We start from the raw sequence: 21,546 nt of genomic DNA, 5'->3' as shown, positions 1-21,546 counted from the left end.
AGGGAACGGATTCATAATTAGGATAGACATATACCTAATTGTCTTGCTTGGTTGAAATACAGGAAGTATAAATGCATTTTTGTTAATCTTAATTCCATAGACATATAGGCATTAAGTTAGCTTGAATAGGCGAGTAAGAATTCGACAGATTCTTATGAGCAATATCAACCCTGTCAATCAACAACCCAGATAAATCAATTAGTCATTTTAAGCCAAGAACGCAACACGATTGTTAGCTAACCCGTAACCCTGGAATATTCTCTCCTACTGATTGTTATATGAAATTGCTATTTGTTTGGTTGATTTCTAGTTAATTCATTGCTTGATAGCTTTAGGTAGTAAATTAGTGACTTCTATATTTTGTGAAAAATCTCTTGAATCAATAAGTTAATTGAGTTTGAATCAGTCAATAGTTAATCACAAGTCTTCGTGGGAACGATACTCTACTCACTACTTTACTACTTGACGATCGCGTACACTTGCGTGGGTGTTTTTAGTCGCAACACCATACAACAACAGTAACATACGCAGCAGAATTTTACAAGATGGGGGTGTACGCAGACCTTATCTTTACCTTGTGTAAGGCAGAGAAGTTATTTATGATAGAATCTCAGCTCAAAAAAAGTGTTTCTAAAATAGGTTTGAAAAATACAAAAAGAAAATACTATATATATACTGACAAGCTTTTGAGTGATGTAAATACTAAGACTCTAATGGCATGAAAGCTCCATGAAATCCGTATGGCACCCTACTTGGTAATGTGATTATGGCAACTGGCTCATTCGTAAATTTCTTTGCATCAACTATATAAACCTGCAACAAAGAAATTAATAGGCGTGGATTAATTAGCTTTCAATTCCAGTACTGTATTTTCACAAATATATAAAGAAAAAAAGAGCTCGTCAAGCAAATTTTTACATACTTGAGAAATATTTTCATTTTCATTATGCGTAAATGTGATGATCCAACCATCGTCCTCGTCGACGCCTCCAGGTTTTGGAACAAAGGAAGCTCCAGAACAAAAGGTGTTCTGCGGCAACATGTGATATTCAGCTTTAATCAATTCATCTTCTTCCTCCTATATATATTTCCCAATTCCAAAGTCAAAAAATTTGGTCACGGAAATAGATTAATTAGTATATGAAAGTACTAGCACTTTTTGTCCTCTCTATATTATATTGTATAGTATACATAAATAATTACCGTAGGGATTCTTTTTTCTTCAAAATGAAGCTTGGCTACTCCTCCAAATCTTGTGAATCCTGTTAAAATTTATAGTATTATGAGTCACAAGCTCTAATTATTTCCAAGAAAAGTAACAAGGCTGTCGAAATTTATACCTGAGCCAGATATTTCTGTTGACTCAACAACTTGTAGATAAGCAAACTTATTTCTAAATCCAGTGAACTTTTCATTGATCAAAGGGAATTCCATTGCAAACTCGTCACCAGATAGATTCTTCTTCTCTCTAACTTCTCCAGTTTTCATGTTCAATCTCCATTCACAAACACGAGGAAAAGTTGATTCTTTGGTGAATTCAATTCTTTCATCTTTGGAACTTCTTCCCTTTAACCATTTCTCAAAGTGGTTGACTCTAGAATTAGGTCCAGGTATAACTGATTGACGAGCTCTACATGCTCTCACCACCACCTTTGCAAAAGAGCATTTCGATTAAATACTGTAGTTGGTTCACGTAAAATAAAATAGAACAAGATTTAACTCCTATACACTAACAGCCTAATGCAATTTTTACACTATCATAATTTAACATCATGTACAAAGTTAAATGACATATTTTTTAGGTTACTAATTTTACTTTTGTGGGTAGTTACATGTAAGTAACTACTTTCAAGTGACCTGATAGTGTTGAAAATCATATTAAAAGTATAGAAGTTAGACTTGGTAAAACATCTTGAATCAAGATAAAAATATTTAAGTACCTCATCATTATCTTCGAAGCAGTTAATGATGTGAAATACACAACAAGGTTCGACTTCAAACCATTTGATGGAATTGGCATCCCCATAGCGTGGCATTATACCAATTCTTGCGTATCCGTTTTCTTCAAACCTCATTAACCTACATATATAATCACAATATATAGCAGATGTAATTAATAAACTAGGCTTGTCATTAAATCAATGTAAATCTCGAGTGAAAAGAAAAAAACATTTACACTTACGAGCCTCCCAGAACAAGTCGACTTATGTCAATAGTTAGTGGGAAATTCATGATCACATTGTATCTACATGTTTGAGATCATAGGATACCAAGTTAGCTATGGATAAGTAAAAAATTACTATCATATAATTTTAAAATTAGCAAATAATTTTACCTTTGTGTGACTCCTATTTCATGGCAAACTGTACACCTATCGAACATGAGATCCGCTTTGTGAACCATTTTCTTTCCATCAGCTGAAAGGGGGTTGACGAAGATTTAAAACATAGGTCTTCGTTCGAAATCTTGATTCTTAACAAATTAAATCCAATTAAATATGAAGAAAAACATATATAGGGAGATAAGGTACCTGAAATCACACCAAGTTCAAAATAAGGCTTTTGTGCATCAATACCTATTACAACAAGTTCTCCTGTGCCAGGTGCTTTCTGCGTATTAATGTAAGAAATCCACAACAAAAAAGGATTAAGTAGGGATACGTAATAGATATCTTTTAAGAAGTATGTTATTGTATTTTATTGTATAAATGACTTATATATGTTTTTGTCTTTGCATCAATGTATACCTTGGGGTGGCTTGTGAATGGTCTGGTCCAAGATCCACTTATAACATTCCAATTTTCCAGTGTTTCTAGGGAATGTATGTCGATCTCTTGAGGCATATGGTTCTCAGCAATTGAGTAATATTTCTTTGCATGTTCAAATACATTAGTATTGCTCAGGTATTTGTCTATCACGCCAAACCTCAACTGCAAATCAAAGACGTTACTGCTCAAATCATCTCTTGCCATCATATAAATTTCTAAATTTAGTATCATATATATGCTTGCAGAGTGAAATACAATGGGTTCTGAAGCATTTGGAGGAGTCTATGCTGTGATACTATGCAAAGTAGAAAAATGAGCTGGGTCAGGAGAACCTACTAAAATGATAACAAAAGAGTTGGGCTAATTTGTCATTGGTTATGAACCTGTACTTAAGTAAAAATTAATCCAACACCAGGACGAAATTTAATTTACATGACATGGATATCTTATTTAATTATAACGTAAACCCTAATCTAACCAGTTCTCCTTAAAATGTGTAGATGTATCACAACTTATTTGACGTATAAAAGTACCTCTTCTAGTGCGAGTTTATTAGTTCATATGACTTAACTCCCTTGAAAAATATTGGCGTATTGTTTGAAACAACTTTTTACCAACAACCATAATTAACATTGGTGGTAAATTTTAACAAAAGGCAACAACTTGATTTTGTTGGCAAACATTACAATATTGTTCCCAATTGCCCTAAACTTAGTATACGTAGGTTTTTTGCTGGAGTATTACTAGTACATACCACATTTAGAAGGTACGCCAGTAAGACAGCAGGAGAATCGCCTTCAATAGCAGGAAGAAAACCTGGTTTTTTTCTATCCTTTTCCATTTTGTAAGTATCTGTTTGGACATGTTTGTTCTTGTACAATATATTCCAGCTGCCCCTAATTCTTCCATTTTTCTTCAAGTACAACGCGTGAAGCATTCCTTCTCCTTCAACCCACATATGGTCTGATTCACCAAATATAGATCTTGTCGATTTTAGCCCTCCAAACAGAGGGTTTGGGCCTGCAATAATGCTCCACACCATATATATATATATAAGTGAACCATTGTTATAAGTATTTGTAAATACTGAGTTGTATTTGATCTTTCAAGCGAGTTATTGAAACACTGGGTTTCCCTCCCAAAATATTTAACTAAGCTTTCACGCGCACAAAAAAAATCAAGTGAAGTTTATGTCCAAACAAATTAAGTTTCAATTTCCAATTTTTTTTTTTTAAAATTCTTCTTCAAATACTTTTCCAATCTTAACTCAAATATTGTCCAGACGCTTAGTAATTACTTTTTTGTAAAATGTTGTATTATGAAAGGGTTTACTTGATGTGGTATTATTGTATTACAGATAGTTTAGACTATTTAATGATCGTTAATTAGAGATTAAATACTAGTTTGTAAAGGGTATAAATAGGAGTCGATTGTACAGTGTTTGGGTGGTTAATAACAGAATATCACTTTTCTCATTTCTTCCTTCTTTGCTAATCTTCTTTCTTCCGCTCTTCTAGCTAGGGTTTGCTCCATCAGATCCATAGATTTAACATGGTATCAGGGCAACTAGTTTGGAAAATTCTAGTCTCGTTTATTGATCCGCATTGCTATTTAGTGAAATTTGTGAGTTCATACAATCAATCAAACAACGAAGTTCTCGTCAATTGAAGCAGTAGCCATGGGAGACGATGTTGAAAATATTTTGACTAATATTGCTACATGTGTAGATGCAAGTGTTGGTGGTAGTACTCAAGCTAACGAAGAATTTGGAGTCGATTTGCCTCACAATCACCCGTTGTGTCTTCGATCTTCCGATACGAGTGGAGCTCAACTGATCTCGTTTGAACTAATAGGTATGAATAACTATACTATATGGAATCGTTCTATGAGGATAGCTTTGCGAGGAATAAGTTAGGACTTGTAGAAGGAACATGGAAAAAGGAGAAATTTCGTGAAAATTTATGGGAACAATGAGAGATGTGCAATGCAATTGTACTTTCATGGCTAATGAATGTAGTAACTCCACAACTTGTTGGAGGAGTGGTGTTTGTGTGGGGTCCAGTCCTCAAATAATAAGTGAAAAAAGAAGAAGAAGAAATAGTGATTGGTTGAAAGAAAGGCAAATGGTGGGCTTTGCAGAACAATTTGCAAAACCAATTTGGAATTGGTTTTGGGCGTTGCCATCTTACAACTTGCAACGAACCAAACAACCTGATTGGTTCCTTGGGTGGCCATCTACTGCTATAAATAGCAGCTGCATTTCTCATTGTAAACACCAAAATGAGAGAGAAGCAACTGAAGCTAAAGAGAGTAATCCATAGATTGTAGTCTGTGAGATAAATAGTGAGTGTGAGTAATATTATAGTGAGGTGTTTAAAATAAAAAGTGTTATTTCTTTCGAAGTTGTAGTAGTCTCTTGGCACTACTATGTTGTAATATTATAGTGGTAATATTGCTTCGCTCGAGTATTGTATTTTACCCCGTCAAAAGATTTGATATCTTTGTTACTCTCTTGTGTTATTGTTATATATCGTGGATATTATTCCTGTGCGGGATATTATTTTTTTTCCAACAACGTGGTATTAGAGCCATGGTGAATAATTGGTCCACTATCTTTTCAGTACTTCCGTCTCATAAAAGATAATTATAAGAAATGGTGTCTACGTATGAAAGCCATTCTTGGCTCCCAAGATGTGTGAGAAATCGTAGACAGAGGGTATGCAAAATTCGATGATGAGGAAGCTTTGCCTCAAAATGAAAAAGATGTCTTGGAAAAGACAAGGAAGAAGGATCAACAAGCCCTCACGCTCATCCACCAATATCTGGATGATGCCATGTTTGAGAAGGTGGCAGATGCTACTACCTCAAAGTAAGCTTGGAAGATTTTACAAAATTCTCTTCAAAGAGTTGACAAGGTGAGGAAGGTAAAACTTCAAACTCTAAGGGCTGATTTTGAAGTTTTAAAAATGAAAGAATCCGAATGCATTTCGGATTATTGTACAAAAGTGAAGGTTGTTGTAAATCAATTAAGAAGATACGGGGATGACATAGAAGATGTCCGTGTGGTAGAAAAGATCTTTCGCACTTTAACACCTAAATTTGATTTTATAGTGTGTGCTATTAAGGAGTCTAAATATTTAGACTCAATGATTGTGGAGAAATTGGAGGGTTCTTTACAGGCCCACGAAGAAAAGGTCAAGAGGATACAAGAAGTACCATTGGAGCAACTTCTTAAAACTCAAGCATCCTTCAAGGATTATGGAGGTGAAAAGAGCTATGGAGGAAACGGACGAGGACGAGGCAGTGGTGGTCATGAAAGAGGAAGAAGTAATAGTAACAACTTAAACAATGAAGTTAAAATCCACCAAACATTCAGAGGTCGTGCTCGTGGACAAAGAGGAGGAAGAGGACGTGACTACTACCAAGAAAATAATGGACAAAGGTATGGCAAATAAAAAATTGAGTGTCATAATTGTCAAGAATTTGGCCATTACTCTTGGGAATATCGTAGAAATATTGAAGAAAAAACTAACCTTGTTTACAACAATAAAGAAGAAGTTGAATCAACGTTGTTGATGACACTCAAGGAAGAAGATATGGATGATTGTAGCTCGTGGTATTTGGACAATTCTGCAAACAATCATATGTGTGGATGCAAAGAAAAGTTTGTGGAGATAAATAAAATGGTGAGAGGTAATGTGTCCTTTGGAGATACCTCAAAAATTCAAATCGAAAGGATATGTACGATTCTGATCTCCTGTAAAAATGGTGACCACAAGTTAATTCAAGATGTTTATTATGTCCCAAAATTAAAAGGTAATATTTTGAGTTTGGGTCAACTTCTTGAAAAATAATATGACATCCACATGAAAAATATGCATCTTTGGCTTAGAGATTAAAGTGGAGTTCTAATTGCTGAAGTGCATATGGAAAAGAATAGATTATTTTCTTGAATCTTAAGACAATTGATGCAAAGTGTTTGAAGGCTAATGTGCAAGATGAATCATTGTATTGGCACACACGATTTGGGCACTTGAATTTTGAAGCACTCAAAACAATGGGAGAAAAGAACATGGTGCATTTGATACCATCAATCAACCATCCAATCAATTGTGTGAAGCTTGTCTTCTTGAAAAATATGCAAGGAGGAGTTTTCCAAAAGAGGCCATGTCAAGATCAACCAAGCCTCTCTAGCTTATTCATAGTGATGTGTGTGGACTAATCAATCCACCTTCCTTTGGTAAAAGTAAATACTTTCTGCTTTTCATTGATGACTTTAGTAGAAAGACTTGGGTTTATTTCTTGAACCAAAAATCTGAAGCTTTTGCTGCTTTTAAAAATTTCAAAGTACTTGTAGAGAAATAAAGTGTCTATGAAATTAAAGCTTTAATGTCTGATAGAGGAGGCAAATTCACTTCAAAAGAATTTAATGACTTCTTTCAGTCTCATGAAATTCATCGCCCTCTAACGGTACCTTATTCACCCCAATAAAATGGAGTTGTAGAGAGAAAGAATTGAACAATTCTTAATATGGCTAGATGTATGCTGAAAGCTAAAGTATGCCCAAGGAATTTTGGGGCGAAGCTATTTCTTGTGCAATTTATTTGAACAACAGGTCTCCAAGAAGAAATGTTAGAGATCAAACCCCTCAAGATGCATGGAGTGGAAGAAATCCAAGTGTCAAGCACCCGAGAATCTTTGGGAGCATAGCCTATGCTCATGTGCCACATCAAGGGAGAGCAAAACTTGACAATCGAAGTGTCAAACATGTGTTTGTTGGCTATGATACGAGTTCAAAAGGCTACAAGTTATACAACCCAAATAGTGGCAAGGTGGTAGTAAGTCACGATGTTGAATTTGATGAAGAATTGGCATGGGATTGGGAAGCTCAGGAAGAACTTTCATATGATTTTCTTCCATACTTTGGTGATGAAGAAGAACCAGAGACCGTGGAACTTGTGCAGGATACAACTTCACCTCCTTCTCCAATCAATGTTGCATTTCCCTCTTCTCAATAAAGTTCAAATGAACAGCCGCAAAGGACAAGGAGTATTCAAGAGCTCTATGAGGACACATAAGAAGTTACTAATTTTGATTTTTTATGTTGTCTCTTTGCTGATGGTAAACCAATGAACTTTGATGAAGCTTTTACAATTAAAAGGTGGAGGCAAGCAATGGAGGAGGAGATTGAGTAAATAGAGAAGAACAACACTTGGTAGTTACAACTCTTCCCAAGGGTCATCGAGCAATTGGAGTGAAATGGGCATACAAGATAAAGAAGAATACTGATGGAGATGTGGAGAGATACAAGTCACGACTTATGGATAAAGGCTACAAGCAAAGACAAGGCATTTACTATGAAGAAGTCTATGCACCTGTTGCCCGTATAAAGATGATTCGTTTGCTGATCTTTTTGGTGGCACAAATGAAGTGGAAGAATCATCAACTAGATGTCAAGTCAGCCTTCTTGAATGATTATCTTGAAGAAGAAGTCTATGTTGAACAATCATTGGGCTTCGTGGTCAAAAACTATGAAGATAAAATGTTGCGGTTGAAGAAAGCTTTATATGGATTAAAGCAAGCCCCACAAGCATGGAATAGTTGCATCAACAAGTATTTTCACGACAATGAGTTTACTCGTTGTCTCTATGAATATGCTCTTTACCTTAAAGTTCATATTAATGGAGATATCTTACTTATTTGTCTTTATGTTGATAATCTTATTTTCACGGGTAATAACCCAAGTTTGTTTAAAGCTTTTAAGAAAGATATGTCCTGTGAGTTCGAGATGACAGATGTAGGGCTCACGTCATATTACTTGGGCCTAGAAGTAAAGCAGATGGTGAAATTTTCATCTCTCAAGAAAGCTATACAAAAGAGATATTGAAGAAGTTCAACATGCTCGATTGCAACCCCGTGAACACACCGGTGGAAAGTGGAACAAAATTGTCCAAGTTTGATGAAGGAGAAAAGATGGAACCCACATTTTTCAAAAGTTTTGTGGGTAGTTTAAGGTACTTGACTTGTACCAGGCCAGATATACTCTTTGCAGTTGGAGTAGTAAGCCGCTTCATGGAAGCTCCTAGCTCCACTCACTTAAAAGTCGCTAGAAGAATTCTTCGCTACCTAAAAGGTACGATTGATTTTGGGCTATTTTATTCTTCTTCTAGTGATTTCAATCTTATGGGATTTTGTGATAGTGATTATGTGGGAGATATTGATGATAGAAAAAGTACATCTGGTTTTGTATTTTTCTTGGGCGATTCTGTTATTTCTTAGAGTTCAAAGAAAAAATCAATTGTTACTCTCTCGACTTGTGGAACTGAATATATAGCAGCAACATCTTGTACCTGTCATGCTAATTGGCTGAGAAGATTATTGAAAGAGCTCAATTTACCACAAATTAAAGCTACAGAGATTTGTATTGACAATAAATCCGAACATGCACTTGCCAAGAATCCAGTGTATCATGATCGAAGCAAGCATATAGATACAATGTATCACTTCATCATAATGCATTGCCAATAAGAAAGTCGAGCTCAAATATGTGAAGTCTCATGATCAAGTTGCAAATAGTTTTTACCAAACCTCTCAAGTTTGAAGATTTTCAGAGATTGAGATCAAGACATGAAATGAAGAAAAAAAATCAAAATTAAGGGAGAGATTTGTGGGGTTCAGTCCTCAAATAATAACTGAAAAATAAAAAGAAAAAATAGCGATTGGTTGAAAGAAAGGCAAATGGTGGGCTCTGCAGAACAATTTGTAAAACCAATTTGGAATCGATTTTGGGCGTTGCAACACAAACCAAACAACCTGATTGGTTCCTTGGGTGGCCATCTACTGCTATAAATAGCCTCATTGTAAACACAACAAAACGAGAGAGAAGTAACTGAAGTTAGAGAGAGTAATCCACATATTGTAGTCTGTGAGATAAATAGTGAGTGTGAGTAATATTGTAGTATTTTAAAATAAAAAGTGTTATTTCTTTCGAAGTTGTAGTAGTCTCTTGACACTACTAAGTTGTAATATTATAATGGTAATATTGCTCCGCTCGAATATTATATTTTACTCCGTTAAAATATTTGATATTATTGTTACTCTGTTATTATTATTTGTCGTGGATATTATTAATGGGCGGAATATTATTTTTTTCCGAACAATTTAGAGCTAGTGCACAAGCTGTTTGGGAAGATCCAAGAGAGAAATTTAATAAGGTAGAAGGCTCTAGGTTTTTCAATTTGCACAAAGAGATTGCAACATTATACCAGGGCATTTCCTCTGTTTTAGTCTATTATACTAAAATGAAGGACCTCTGGGATGAATTTGAGGCATTAGTACCAGCGTCCTATGACTGTGAGAAATCTAGAGATTATGTTGCCTTTATGAAGAGACAAAAGTTGTATCAATTTCTTATGGGATTGAATGACTTCTATGCTCAAGCAAGAAGCCAGATTTTGCTAATGAACCCTTTACTTACGGTCAATGAGGCATTTCAATGATTATGAGTGATGAAAATCAAAAGTCTATAGCTGCTACAGCAGAAGTCTGGGATTAAACTTTCTTTTTTCATCTTTTTCCTTTTTTATTACTTTTTCCCTAAATGGCATATTTTTTTTTTGTACAAAGATATATATATATATATATATATATATATATATATATATATATATATATATGGATGGTTTGAGTACAGAATGAATCCGAGGACTACGTACCATTTCTTATGTAAACACCCTCTGGAAAATCATCCGGAATCGTTCCTTCAACTCTAGTTACTGACAATGTAGATTCTCCGATCTCTTCCACTGGTGCAAAATTACGCTGTGAAAATTAATTGCATATATTAGTGGTTCAAAAATCCCTCCTGTGCTAAGAAACAAAGTTAGAAGATACAGGATTTGTTTAGTACGAAGCAAAATATTTTTCACGAAAAATATTTTCATGAAAAATGAGTGGTTTTATGATTTATTTTTCATTGTTTGTTTGGTGAATAAAATTTTTTTTCCAAAAAATATTTTCTAGTGTTTGATTAAAGAGTAGAAAATATTATTTTAAGGAAATATTTTTGTATGCTACTCTCCTCATCCCCTCCTCCCTCAAAGTCCTCATATTTCCTTGCTCGCAACCACCCCCAACTACCCAACGTTTTCAAAAATCTATTTTCTTCAAAGAATTTAATTATTCTTCTAAAATTCACACAAACCCAAATAAACTAATGCGTTACTTTATTTTTTAACCCAAAATAACGTTAAAATTTGTGCTCCATAACTAAAAAGAAAATACTCTTTTTTATTGTTGTTGTAAAAAAATGTACACTTTCTACAAAATGAAAATAAAGTACTCATTTTATTGAAATAAAAGAAAATACTTTTTCTACATCCTGAAAAGAAAATATCCATTTTGTTGAAATAAAAGAAAATACTTTTTCAATGAAAAGAAAATATTTTTTTTGTTTAAATAAAACAAATATTTTTTTATATCATGTAAAAAAATGCTCATATGTTGAAATGCAAAAAGAAATCTATCTGTAACATGAAAAAAGAAGCACATGAGTCATGACTGGAAGCTACAGTTGCAATTGTCTTCTTCTTTTTTTAACAGCGGATATTGGCATTGGAAAATTACCTGAGACGGGAGTAATGGTTGGTCAGCGAATTCAAATATGAAGTCAACAAAAGCGTCCAATAATTTGCAAGAAGTCTCCTTGATAGCTTTTGTAACGTCCACGGAAATATTTGGAAACTGATCCAAGTCCCTCAATAATGGCTGTTCATGTCCAAATGATGCAAGTTATGAGCTTGTCTTTAGCAAATTAGGTGGTCAATTTGATAACAATAACCCAGAAAAGGATTTGAGAACAATGACCCATCTTAGCTAATTATACAACGGAATCTTCATACAAATAGCCAATCGGATTTACTGTTTATTTTTTAAAGTAACCAATATATATATATATATATATATATATATATATATATATATATATATATATATATATATATATATTGTACACTGATCATACATTATTATACACATATTATGCACCCGTGGTTTATTTTTAATTTAAGTGGTTAGGTATACAGACTATTTGAATTAATTCTTCTTGTACTACATACATATTCATGGTCTTTTTTGTGTCCATAGAAAGCAAAACGCGGAGGTGAAGTCAGTAGTTAGGGGGATTTGGTTGTGGACGTATTCACTCTTTTTTTTGTTTATTAGGTCCGAGGTGAAGTGAGCAGGGACTGTAAACTTTATTACAGTATATGCATACCACCGTTTGACATACAAATGCATACTTTCAAGGACCGATCGACATAATTTTAACTTGCGTTTTGAGGTTTTTGGTATTTAATTTGTTATATTTCTAAAATAATAAGTTCATATCAAATATTTATTGAAATTTTAGTAGATTTTCACATATACGTCATGCTCTATGTTGAAAATACTGAGTTTGGACGAGCCATTTGGCGAAGGTGTATATTCGCCCCTGCATACGTTTTATCTAAATATACACATCTACCTATTTGTAATTTTTCTAACCTGTTACATATATAAGAGTAGTATGTAGTTAATAAAATCCACGGACTCAAGGGTGCAAATTCATAAGTAATAAGCATAAAAAATTATTGTATGTCAAATGACATAATAGTGTTAGTTTTAGAAAATGGAATGTCGAATTTTTTGCATGGATCAGAACTAATTGGATATGTAATTAACCGGATCAAACGTGTTAGGTGTTGTTCTGGTTTTTTTTATTATAATTAGTTTTCCTATTTCATGATGGAAAGGACAATATATTTACTATAATTGAGTTTTTCTTTTCCTAGAAGGAAAATATAATTCTTTCATATTTGGCTAATCCATTTTCTTGTAGGAAAATATTTGGAGTTCTATCAATTGAAGATCCGTCCTTCTCATTAAGCAGCATCCATAATGTGGCCATATGGGGTTTGAGAGTCGTGTTTAGGCGGAGAACTTTACGAGACAAGTGTTATTGTGTCACTTGTGTTTGCCTCTTCGTGAGGTTGTTCTCTCTATATTTTGTACTCTCTTTTATACAGTGGATTGCTCATCTCCGTCGTGGATGTAGGTTAATTGACCGAACCACGTTATATGTTTGCGTCTCTTTTGGTAGATTTCTCTTTTGTTGTCGGACTTATCGTCGTTCAAGGTTTACTTTACTAGCTTCCGCATGACACCTGATTCATTTCGATCCTAACAGATAGTATATTTGGCCAAGTTGCAAAAATCAGCTTATTTTGAGAAGTGTTTTTTCTCAAAAATGCTTTTTTCAAAAGTACTTTTGGTGAGAAACAATTTGTGTTTGGCTAATTTATTTGAAAAGCACTTCTGAGCAACAATTAGTGTTTGACCAAGTTTTTAAAAAGTGCCTCTAAATGTATTTTTTGAAAAGTGTTTTTCAAAAAAACACTCTTAGAGCAAAACTATTTTTTTCTGGTTCTTCAAAACTGCTTCTGCTTCGACTCAAAAGTACTTTTTTCCCTCTAAAAGCTTGGCCTAACACTACAATTTTAGAAAAAAGTACAATTTTAGAATAAAAAAAAATGCTTTTTACTTGGAGAACTGGGCCAAACAGACCATAAGTTACAATTTTGAAATTAGAGTGAAAGAGTAAGAAAAAAATGTGTAAGCACTCCAGCACAATAAAGACAGCTCTTTTGCATCGCCTTAACTTGGTTGAGGAGTGGGCCGAGAGCTCGGAGATCTAGCTGAGCACAGTGGCACTAATGACTAACAGAGAATCTGGACAGTACATGCCGAGCAGGAATAGTCATGGCCCCATATTGGCTAACCTATAATAATAGCTATGCAGTGTGATACGTGACTAGTGAAATAAGTTAGTCAGAGTAACCAAGTTGCTTTAATGTTTTTTCACTTAATTAATGTCCTCGAAAATGTGTCAAAGACATAGTACTAGTATTATTTCTATTCAATAGTATGATTCATTTTTCTTTGCCAATATACCTTTAACACCCCCTAAACTTGTCACGAATTATTAGTTATAATCTTAAATTATTCGTGATCTTAATTATCCTCCAACTTGGCCTTTCGAAAGCCATTACCCCCTGGATGCTGATGTGGTAAAGAGTGTGAGTGCACTCACCTGCCACGTGGATTTTTTTTTTGTATATGTAGCATCTTTTGTAAAAAATAAAATATATTTTTATCTTTTTAAATATGTTACTTTTTTAGATAATTTTTTTCGAATAAAATTTACAATAAAACTTGGATAGAACTACATTATTTAATCATTTGGCTAAAAATAATAAAGTTTTAGTTAATCTTTTTTTGAATTTGACCTGAAAATAAAGATTTATACAATTGAAATAAATAGTCAAGACATCTAAAAAGTTATTAAAATACATAGTTTGAAATTAATTATTTTGGCTATAATTTTTTATATAGCACTAAATTATGGTGCTCTAAATATTATTAAAATACATAATTTTTTGTTTTACTTTTAATGAGATGATTTGTAGTCATGCAAATATTTATAGCTTAATTTAGATACAAGGTTTTTTTTAAATCTTAATTTTTATACCAGTCAAATTGAATCACATAAAACGGAATGGAGAGAGTAGTAATATTATTGACAAAAAGGAATACTAGTTTGTATGATGAATAAAGCTTATCCAGAAAGAACGTCACAAAAAATGTTGAACCAAGAGGATAGTTTACCTTGAAACTAGTTGAGAGTGGGTTACTGAAATGCTCAATTTTGTGTGGAAGTGAAGGCCTTTGCAAAGAGCATTTGTTCACTTGAAGTGCATAACTATAAGCAGCCATCTCTCTTCCAAGCTAGAAATAATAATAATAATGCAACACTATGTACTATATGTCTTAATGCCGAAAAAGGGCAAACAAGGAAAAGAAATAGACAATGTGTTAAGAGTTAGAGATATTTATAGATAGAGCATCATACCTCCATCTAAAGAGACATCTACTATTTGCGTTATGGATCAGTTGCACAATAGAAAGTGACATTGCTAACAACTAATATGACCAGACACTAGTTGACGGTGTCTTTTGACGTTACAAGCATAGGTCAAATTGAAGTTTATGAATTTTAAATTTACCGAGGAGCTTATAGCTTGTTTTAGTAGTAGCTCCACTCCTCTGCATAGTAGTTATGATAAGGTACATTTGGGACATTCGTTTTTTTATTGAATTACTGAATGCTAGTTTTAGTTGAGTAACTTTTAGCAATCTTTAAGAGTAAATCTGAGATGACTATTACAGGTTAGCATGAATGAACTGTCGGTTGTTTTTCTTTTCGATTGAGGGAAGGAGAGAGAAAGGAAGTGTTAGATGTTTTCAGCTCAATTTTATCACTTGGGACTAAATAGATAAAAATCTTCATAATCGTCCAATCTAAGGTAAAAAACAGCTCCTCAGACCAACTTGGTTAGAAAAATAGAAAATAAAATAAGAAAACAAAAGCTGTATATACCTTGACTTGTTTCCATCATTATAATTGGTCCGACTTGGCAACTATACCATACCAATTATTGATAGAATTATTAACTGGGAACCTGTGTAACCAATGAATTGAAGAGAGAGGGGGAGGGGGAAGACAATACATTCTCTATTTTTCCAACTTTGACCATGGAAATATATATATGGGTTTTGCTAAACTATTATAATCACCTACTACATAATTATAGTAGGTTAGCATTGTGTACATCTTTTGATTCTCTAAAATACCCTTAATATTTTCTACTACCTCATTAAATGTAAGGACTCTTTTGTCTTTTCACCAAAAATTCCACCATTTTTTCTACAACTCTCACTAGATACATATCAAAGCCCTCTCAGCAGATTCTCATTAATTTCTATTGCCACTAAAGAACATTGTATGAAACGGAACGGGACATTAAGCAATCTAAAGCTTTTCTTCCTAGTCCAGCTGGCACCATTGTTTAACCAAAAATCGATATTTCAGCCAAAGCTTATTTTAGAAGAACTCGGGCTACTGATAATCAAATATAAATTAGAATAATTAATAAATAATAGCTGAATATAAAAGCAAAGTAAATCAATATATTCCAATAATATTTCGTGTCCTTTACAAATGATCAGTCCTCTCCTTTTATAGCTATCTCTAGGTAATACGTTTTGTTTCTATCATAATAGAGCCATTATTGATAATTAATGGCATTTAATGTAACGTTATAATTGATAAACATATTTGATTCAATACAGATTCTCTAACATTTTTCGTAATTAATGCCTATTAATTTATATGTATCTATACCCCTTTTTTGCTATCAGATTCATTCTCTTAATACGACCCTCGAACATCAAGAGGTTCGAGCATCTATCCTTTCTGCTTTTTCTTGAACCTCTGCCCGTGCCTATTGAAGCTCGTGCCTCTTTAATTATTCTCTGCCAATTGTTATCCTTTGACCAGTCCACGTGTCATGACATGTCACCTTACAATCAGTTATATATTCGAACTTAGTTTTTCCCAATACAGATAGTCCTCCAACTTGCCATTTATTCATCAATAGAATATTTGGGAAGTGGATCTCATTAAAGCGGAATATTTGCCGCCATTAATTCTTCTCTGGAACTGACGTTTCATCTGTTACTTCAATTTAATGTCCGCGACACGTGGCATCTCCTGGTTGGTTCTGCAATTTTTCAGCGTCTTTTAAGGCTTTTTTACGGCTTCACCAATTACGAAACGACAGTTCTCATTATGACGTTTCCATCATTGCACCTTTTCCTTTGACGGTTGCTTCTGACTATAAATATAACTTTTCACCTTTGTCTTTTTCACAAAAGGTTTAGAATATTCAATTGTTGTCTTCTTCTTCCTCGTACTACTATGTCTTCTTCAAACCCTAACCCTCAGAGAGTCCTCATCGTTGATAACCTTCCTCTTGCTCTTGTTAGAAGTAGGATAGGAGAAAGACTTCGTAGTCTAGGATCTTCATCTTCACAAGGCCCTTCTATTCCTTCAACGAGTTCTAGTCCACCTTCTAGAACCAGATGTTCTCTTTCTCAAAGATCTTCATCTAAAAATAAAGAACCCACTGAACCTCTTCGTGAACCTTTAGTAGATGAAATTGTTCCTGCTGAACTATCTTTTTACAATGATAGAGAGTCCATCAGAAACCAAGTTTCTTCTATGTCTTCATTAGATCGTGCTGACATTTACCCGACTCAGATCACTGAAGGTTTGATTTCTATGGTTCGTAGAGATTGCTAGTGAAGTCATGATTTCCCTATCATAATCCCCAATGTGAACCAAAGAATCACTTCTTACTTGACTGGGTTTCTTTCGTATATACATACCCTTTCACATTAAATTTCAAGCCTCCTATTGACCCTGTTATCATCGAATTCTGTCGCTATTTCGATATTTGCTTAGGACAAATTGGCCCCATCGTGTGGAGGACTGTTGCTTGTTTGAGGCATTTGGCCAACATGGCTGGCATGCCTTTTATACTTTTTTCCATTTAATCCATCTTTATTCTCCCAAAGTCTTTCGCCAAGGAATTTTTACTTTAGTAGCGAGAAGTAAAAGAGTTCTGGTCAGCCCAGAGGATGATAAGGACCGTGGATGGTATGCCAGGTTTGTTGCTGCCCCCACTGTTGGTTTAGTGGGTGAAGAGAATGTGCCATTTCTTGAGAAGTGGAATTTTTCACGTGAGTTTTCTTTTTTGTAACTTTCCTATACCTTTTTCTCAATTTTGATGGTTGTCATTTTAACTTCCTCTTCTTTTCAGCAACCATAGGAACTGTTGATGAGATTTTCAATTTTTGTGGTTGGGTAGGAAAGCTGTTAAGTGTTGCTCCGATGGAAGGTAGATCCTGGAAAAAACTTTCTCATCGGTTTGGTTGGAAAGTGAAAACTCACGGTAAGTGATTTTTTCTTTATATCCTTTGTATTTCCGTTCACTTCTTTCCTTAGAATTATTTTGATCCTTCTTTTTGTTAGGATTTCCCATTCGAGGCATAAGCGCTGAGGCCGTCGTAGCTTCCAGAATTTCTTTAGAAAGAGCCCAAGAAATAATTTTGGGTTCTTCATCGAAAAGGAAAGCTTCTACTGACCAAGACTCTGAAGAAGAGGAAGAACAAGATGGGGGTTCTTTGATAAAAAAGCCACGAGCTAGAAGATGTATTATTTCAGATGATAAAGCATCCCCCCCGTTCTGTTCCTCTAACCGAGCCTGTTGAAGCAACCTTGGTGATTTCCGATGACGATATTCCCGCGACTGCTTGTGATTCTATTGATCAGCTTTTTGCTCATGGGTTTGGTAATGAAAGTTTGGGTCCAATTTCTGATGAAGTGCCCCTTGCCTCATTTTCCATGTCTACTCCTGTGATATCTTCTCTTCCAGTTGTAACTGTTTCCGTTGCTGCTTCGCCCCAAGCTGTTTTGACTCCTTCCACAGTTCCTCCTACAATTGGTCATCACACTGAGGTTGGTTCCTCAAGTGGAAGTGGAGCTATGAAACAAGTTATCATCTAGGTTCCTGCTAATGGTAATATTTTGAGAAAATCAGGTCGGGCTAATGTGTGGTTGAAACCCCTGATTGGTCCAATCGAGAGATCCAAGCTTGAGAGTCAAACTCTTTGACTTGGATGAATGACATAGTGCAGTCATCATTAAAGGTATTCCTTCTAATGCTTTATTATTCCTTTCTTTTATTAATGTTCTTACCCTTCCTCTCTTTTTTTAGATCAACTTTGTTGGTACAGAAATGATGAAGAAGGTTTCCCACACGGAGCAGTTAATGCACGATTACCAGGCTTCAGTCGCGAGATCCATGCTTTATGAAAGCCTTCAAATTGATATGGAAGTGGTAGAAGAGAGCAAGTGCACCTTAGAGCAGCAGTTGAAGGTTTTAAATTCAGAGTTGGTAGTTGAAAAGGCTTCCTCAAACCAGGCTGGCAAAGACAAGAATCTCCTTGAAACATCTTTTTCCGAGCAACTCTCCAAGGCTAGTGAAGAGATCAGAGAGTTGAAGGCTTTGTTAAGTGAGAAAGAAGTGTATTCCGGTGAACTGTGCAAACTTTGACTCAGACTCAAGAAGACCTCCGTAAGTCTTCTGATAAGGTCCGTTCCTTAGAAAGTTCACGTGCTTCTCTTCAAACTTCTTACGATTCTTCCTTGGCTGAGAATACAAAGCTCAAAAGTGAAATTGATTAGTGGGAGAAAGATTACGAGATTCTTGAGGACAAGACCGCAATTGAAGTGAGTTGGGCATTTTTAAATACTCGCCATGATACCTTTGTAGAAGCTAGCCAGGAGGGCTTTAACTTGGAGGCTGAATTAGCTAAGATAAAAGAAACTATTGAAAAGACTCAGCAAGGCCAAAACTTTCCCTCTCCCATGGCTGATATTTCTGAACATATTGAAGATTATATGGGTACGGTGAATGTTCCAACTCCTTCAAGCCAACTTGACTCTACTGCTGCTGGTGACCCTGCTTTGGCTCCTTCTTCAATTCCTCAGTGACAAGTTTTAAGGAATGTGACTTCTTTTTTTTTCTTTTTTTTGGTGGAATGTGGTTATAACCCTTGGTCCCATTTGGGGGTTTAGTTTTTTGAAAACAACAAGTCCCCAGACCTTTTCGGGGCATTTTGTATAAATGACCAATAGTTTATGTCTAAGTTTATACTTAGTCTAAACTTTTCAACATTAAAAAGTTTTCCATTTTGACTTAGTTTTTCTGAGCTTCTGTTTTGCTCATTCTTGCCTTTATATTCTAGAACTTGTTAAATAATTTGCACTTTTATTCCATAAAATGCTTTCTTAACTTCATGAATGTTTAAATCAAACATGAATTTTATAAAAGAGGGCCCTTTTATATTCGACACTTAATGAAGAAGACGTCTCTACTTCATAATGGTGTAAATGTATGACAAAAGAAATAGGAACACACATGTTTCTTGAAATAACTTTGATAAAGTTTTTATTTGAACTTTGTCAAGTTTAAATAACACCTTACATGCATTTAAATAACTTCTATAACTTTTTCGTAACTGTTTTCTTTACAACAGATTTCAAAAAAGGAAATTAAAACACAAAGTTTTTATTTATAACCCGTTTCTATACATTGCCTTTAACCTATATATGATAAGGTTTTCTTTGGCTTTATGTTATTGGCTCGTAAATTTGCTCTGCACTTGATTCATTCAATGAGTAGACTTTTCGGCCTTTGACTTGAACTTTGATTATTTCTCAATATTCTTTGCCTTCTTTACACATATGTCCTATGTATATTATATAGTCCCCCAAGTGTTTGAGCTTTGAAGTATGAAGTCTCGAGCACTTGATTACTCCTCTCATTTGGTCCTTTTCCTGAAAAGGAAAAAAATATACCGGACTCAGATGTGCGATTATAGATGAAGACTGCTTAACCCGTTTGAATTTCTATCAGAATAGTTGTAACCCTAGACCGGAAATTTATATTCTTCCAGTGCCTTGCAGGTTGTGATTCATCATTTAGTACGGGTTAGCTTTTTTCCTATCAGCTAAAATCGTTAGTAAAATTTCAACAATTCAAGAATAGAATTTTTAAATGAGGATACCTGCCCGCGGGTACTCCGTAGAAATAGTATCTCTTTAGGTGAACGACATTCCAATGTGAAGGTAATATCTTGCCATCCATTGTTTCCAGCTCGTATGCTCCTTTTCCTGCGATATCGTGAATCTTGTAACGTCCTTCCCAAGTTGGACTTAATTTTCCCGCATTAGCGGCTCTCGTGGATTGAAAAACCTTCTTGAGTACGAAGTCCCCAATCTTGAAGTATCTTAGGTGAGCTTTCCGATTATAATATCGTTTCATGACTTGTTTTTGCGCTGCCATTCTTATTAATGCAGCTTCCCTTTTTCCTTCAAGTAGATCTAGGTTTATTCGCATTTCTTCTTCATTGGATTCCTCAGTCGCTTGTGTATACCTCGTGCTTGGCTCCCCTATCTCAACTGGAATTAAGGCCTCAACACCGTATACTAGTGAGAATGGTGTTTCACCCGTACTTATTTTTGCTGTTGTGCGGTACACCCATAAAACACCAGGTAGCAACTCTGGCCAATTGCCTTTGGATTCTTCCAATTGTTTCTTCAAATTGTTGATAATGACTTTATTTTTTGATTTAGCTTATCCATTACCCACCAGATTATAAGGCGTTGAGGTAACCCTTTTGATATACCAACTTTGAAAAAATTATGTGATTTGTGCGCCTATAAATTGCGGGCCATTATCACATACAATTTCCTTTGGTACACCGAATCGACATATAATATTTCGCCAAATGAAATCTCTGACCTCTTTTTCTCGTACCTTGTTCAAAAGCACCTGCTTCTACCCATTTAGTAAAGTAATCAGTGAGTACTAGCAGAAATTTTACCTTACCTTTTGCTTGTGGTAGTGGACCCACAATATCCATCCCCCATTTCATAAAAGGCCATGGTGCAACGACCGTATATAACAACTCTGCAGGTCTATGCATATTGTTACTGTATCTTTGGCACTTATCACATTTAGCCACGAAATTTTCCGCTTCTTCTTCCATTTTAGGCCAATAATAGCCTGCTCTAATCATGGTTTTTACTAATGATCTTCCTCCTGCGTGATTTCCACAATGCCCTTCGTGTATTTCTCTCATTACATACTCTATTTGAGAAGGCCCGATGCATCTTGCTAAAGGACCACCGAACATTTTACAATAAAGATTTCCTTGCTTTAAATAGTACCGAGCAGCCTTTTTACGAAGCGCGTGAGCCTTTTTCTTATCTT

General features: G+C 34.8%; 1 protein-coding gene across 2 annotated transcripts; it reads right to left on the bottom strand.

Annotated features, from left to right (window-relative positions):
* Window positions 1–536: 536 nt before the first annotated feature.
* On the bottom strand, window positions 537–14,665 carry LOC107824392 (carotenoid 9,10(9',10')-cleavage dioxygenase 1). 2 transcript variants are annotated; one of them, XM_075251154.1, is made up of 13 exons: window positions 14,471–14,665; window positions 11,393–11,533; window positions 10,483–10,588; window positions 3,522–3,787; window positions 2,747–2,929; window positions 2,531–2,609; window positions 2,336–2,417; window positions 2,183–2,245; window positions 1,941–2,079; window positions 1,341–1,650; window positions 1,204–1,262; window positions 923–1,078; window positions 537–813 (listed from the first exon to the last, which is right to left on the bottom strand). In XM_075251154.1, exons 1-13 carry the CDS (start codon window positions 14,576–14,578, stop codon window positions 703–705), a joined length of 1,803 nt encoding a protein of 600 aa, XP_075107255.1. In that variant the 5' UTR covers window positions 14,579–14,665; the 3' UTR covers window positions 537–702. The 2 variants fall into 2 exon arrangements, with proteins under 2 accessions (XP_075107255.1, XP_075107256.1); XM_075251155.1 differs by having other exon boundaries at window positions 923–1,030.
* Window positions 14,666–21,546: the final 6,881 nt, after the last annotated feature.

Source organism: Nicotiana tabacum, chromosome 1 (assembly GCF_000715075.1).
Source record: "Nicotiana tabacum cultivar K326 chromosome 1, ASM71507v2, whole genome shotgun sequence".
Classification (NCBI taxonomy): domain Eukaryota; kingdom Viridiplantae; phylum Streptophyta; class Magnoliopsida; order Solanales; family Solanaceae; genus Nicotiana; species Nicotiana tabacum.
This window is presented reverse-complemented; position numbering and strand designations above follow the sequence as displayed.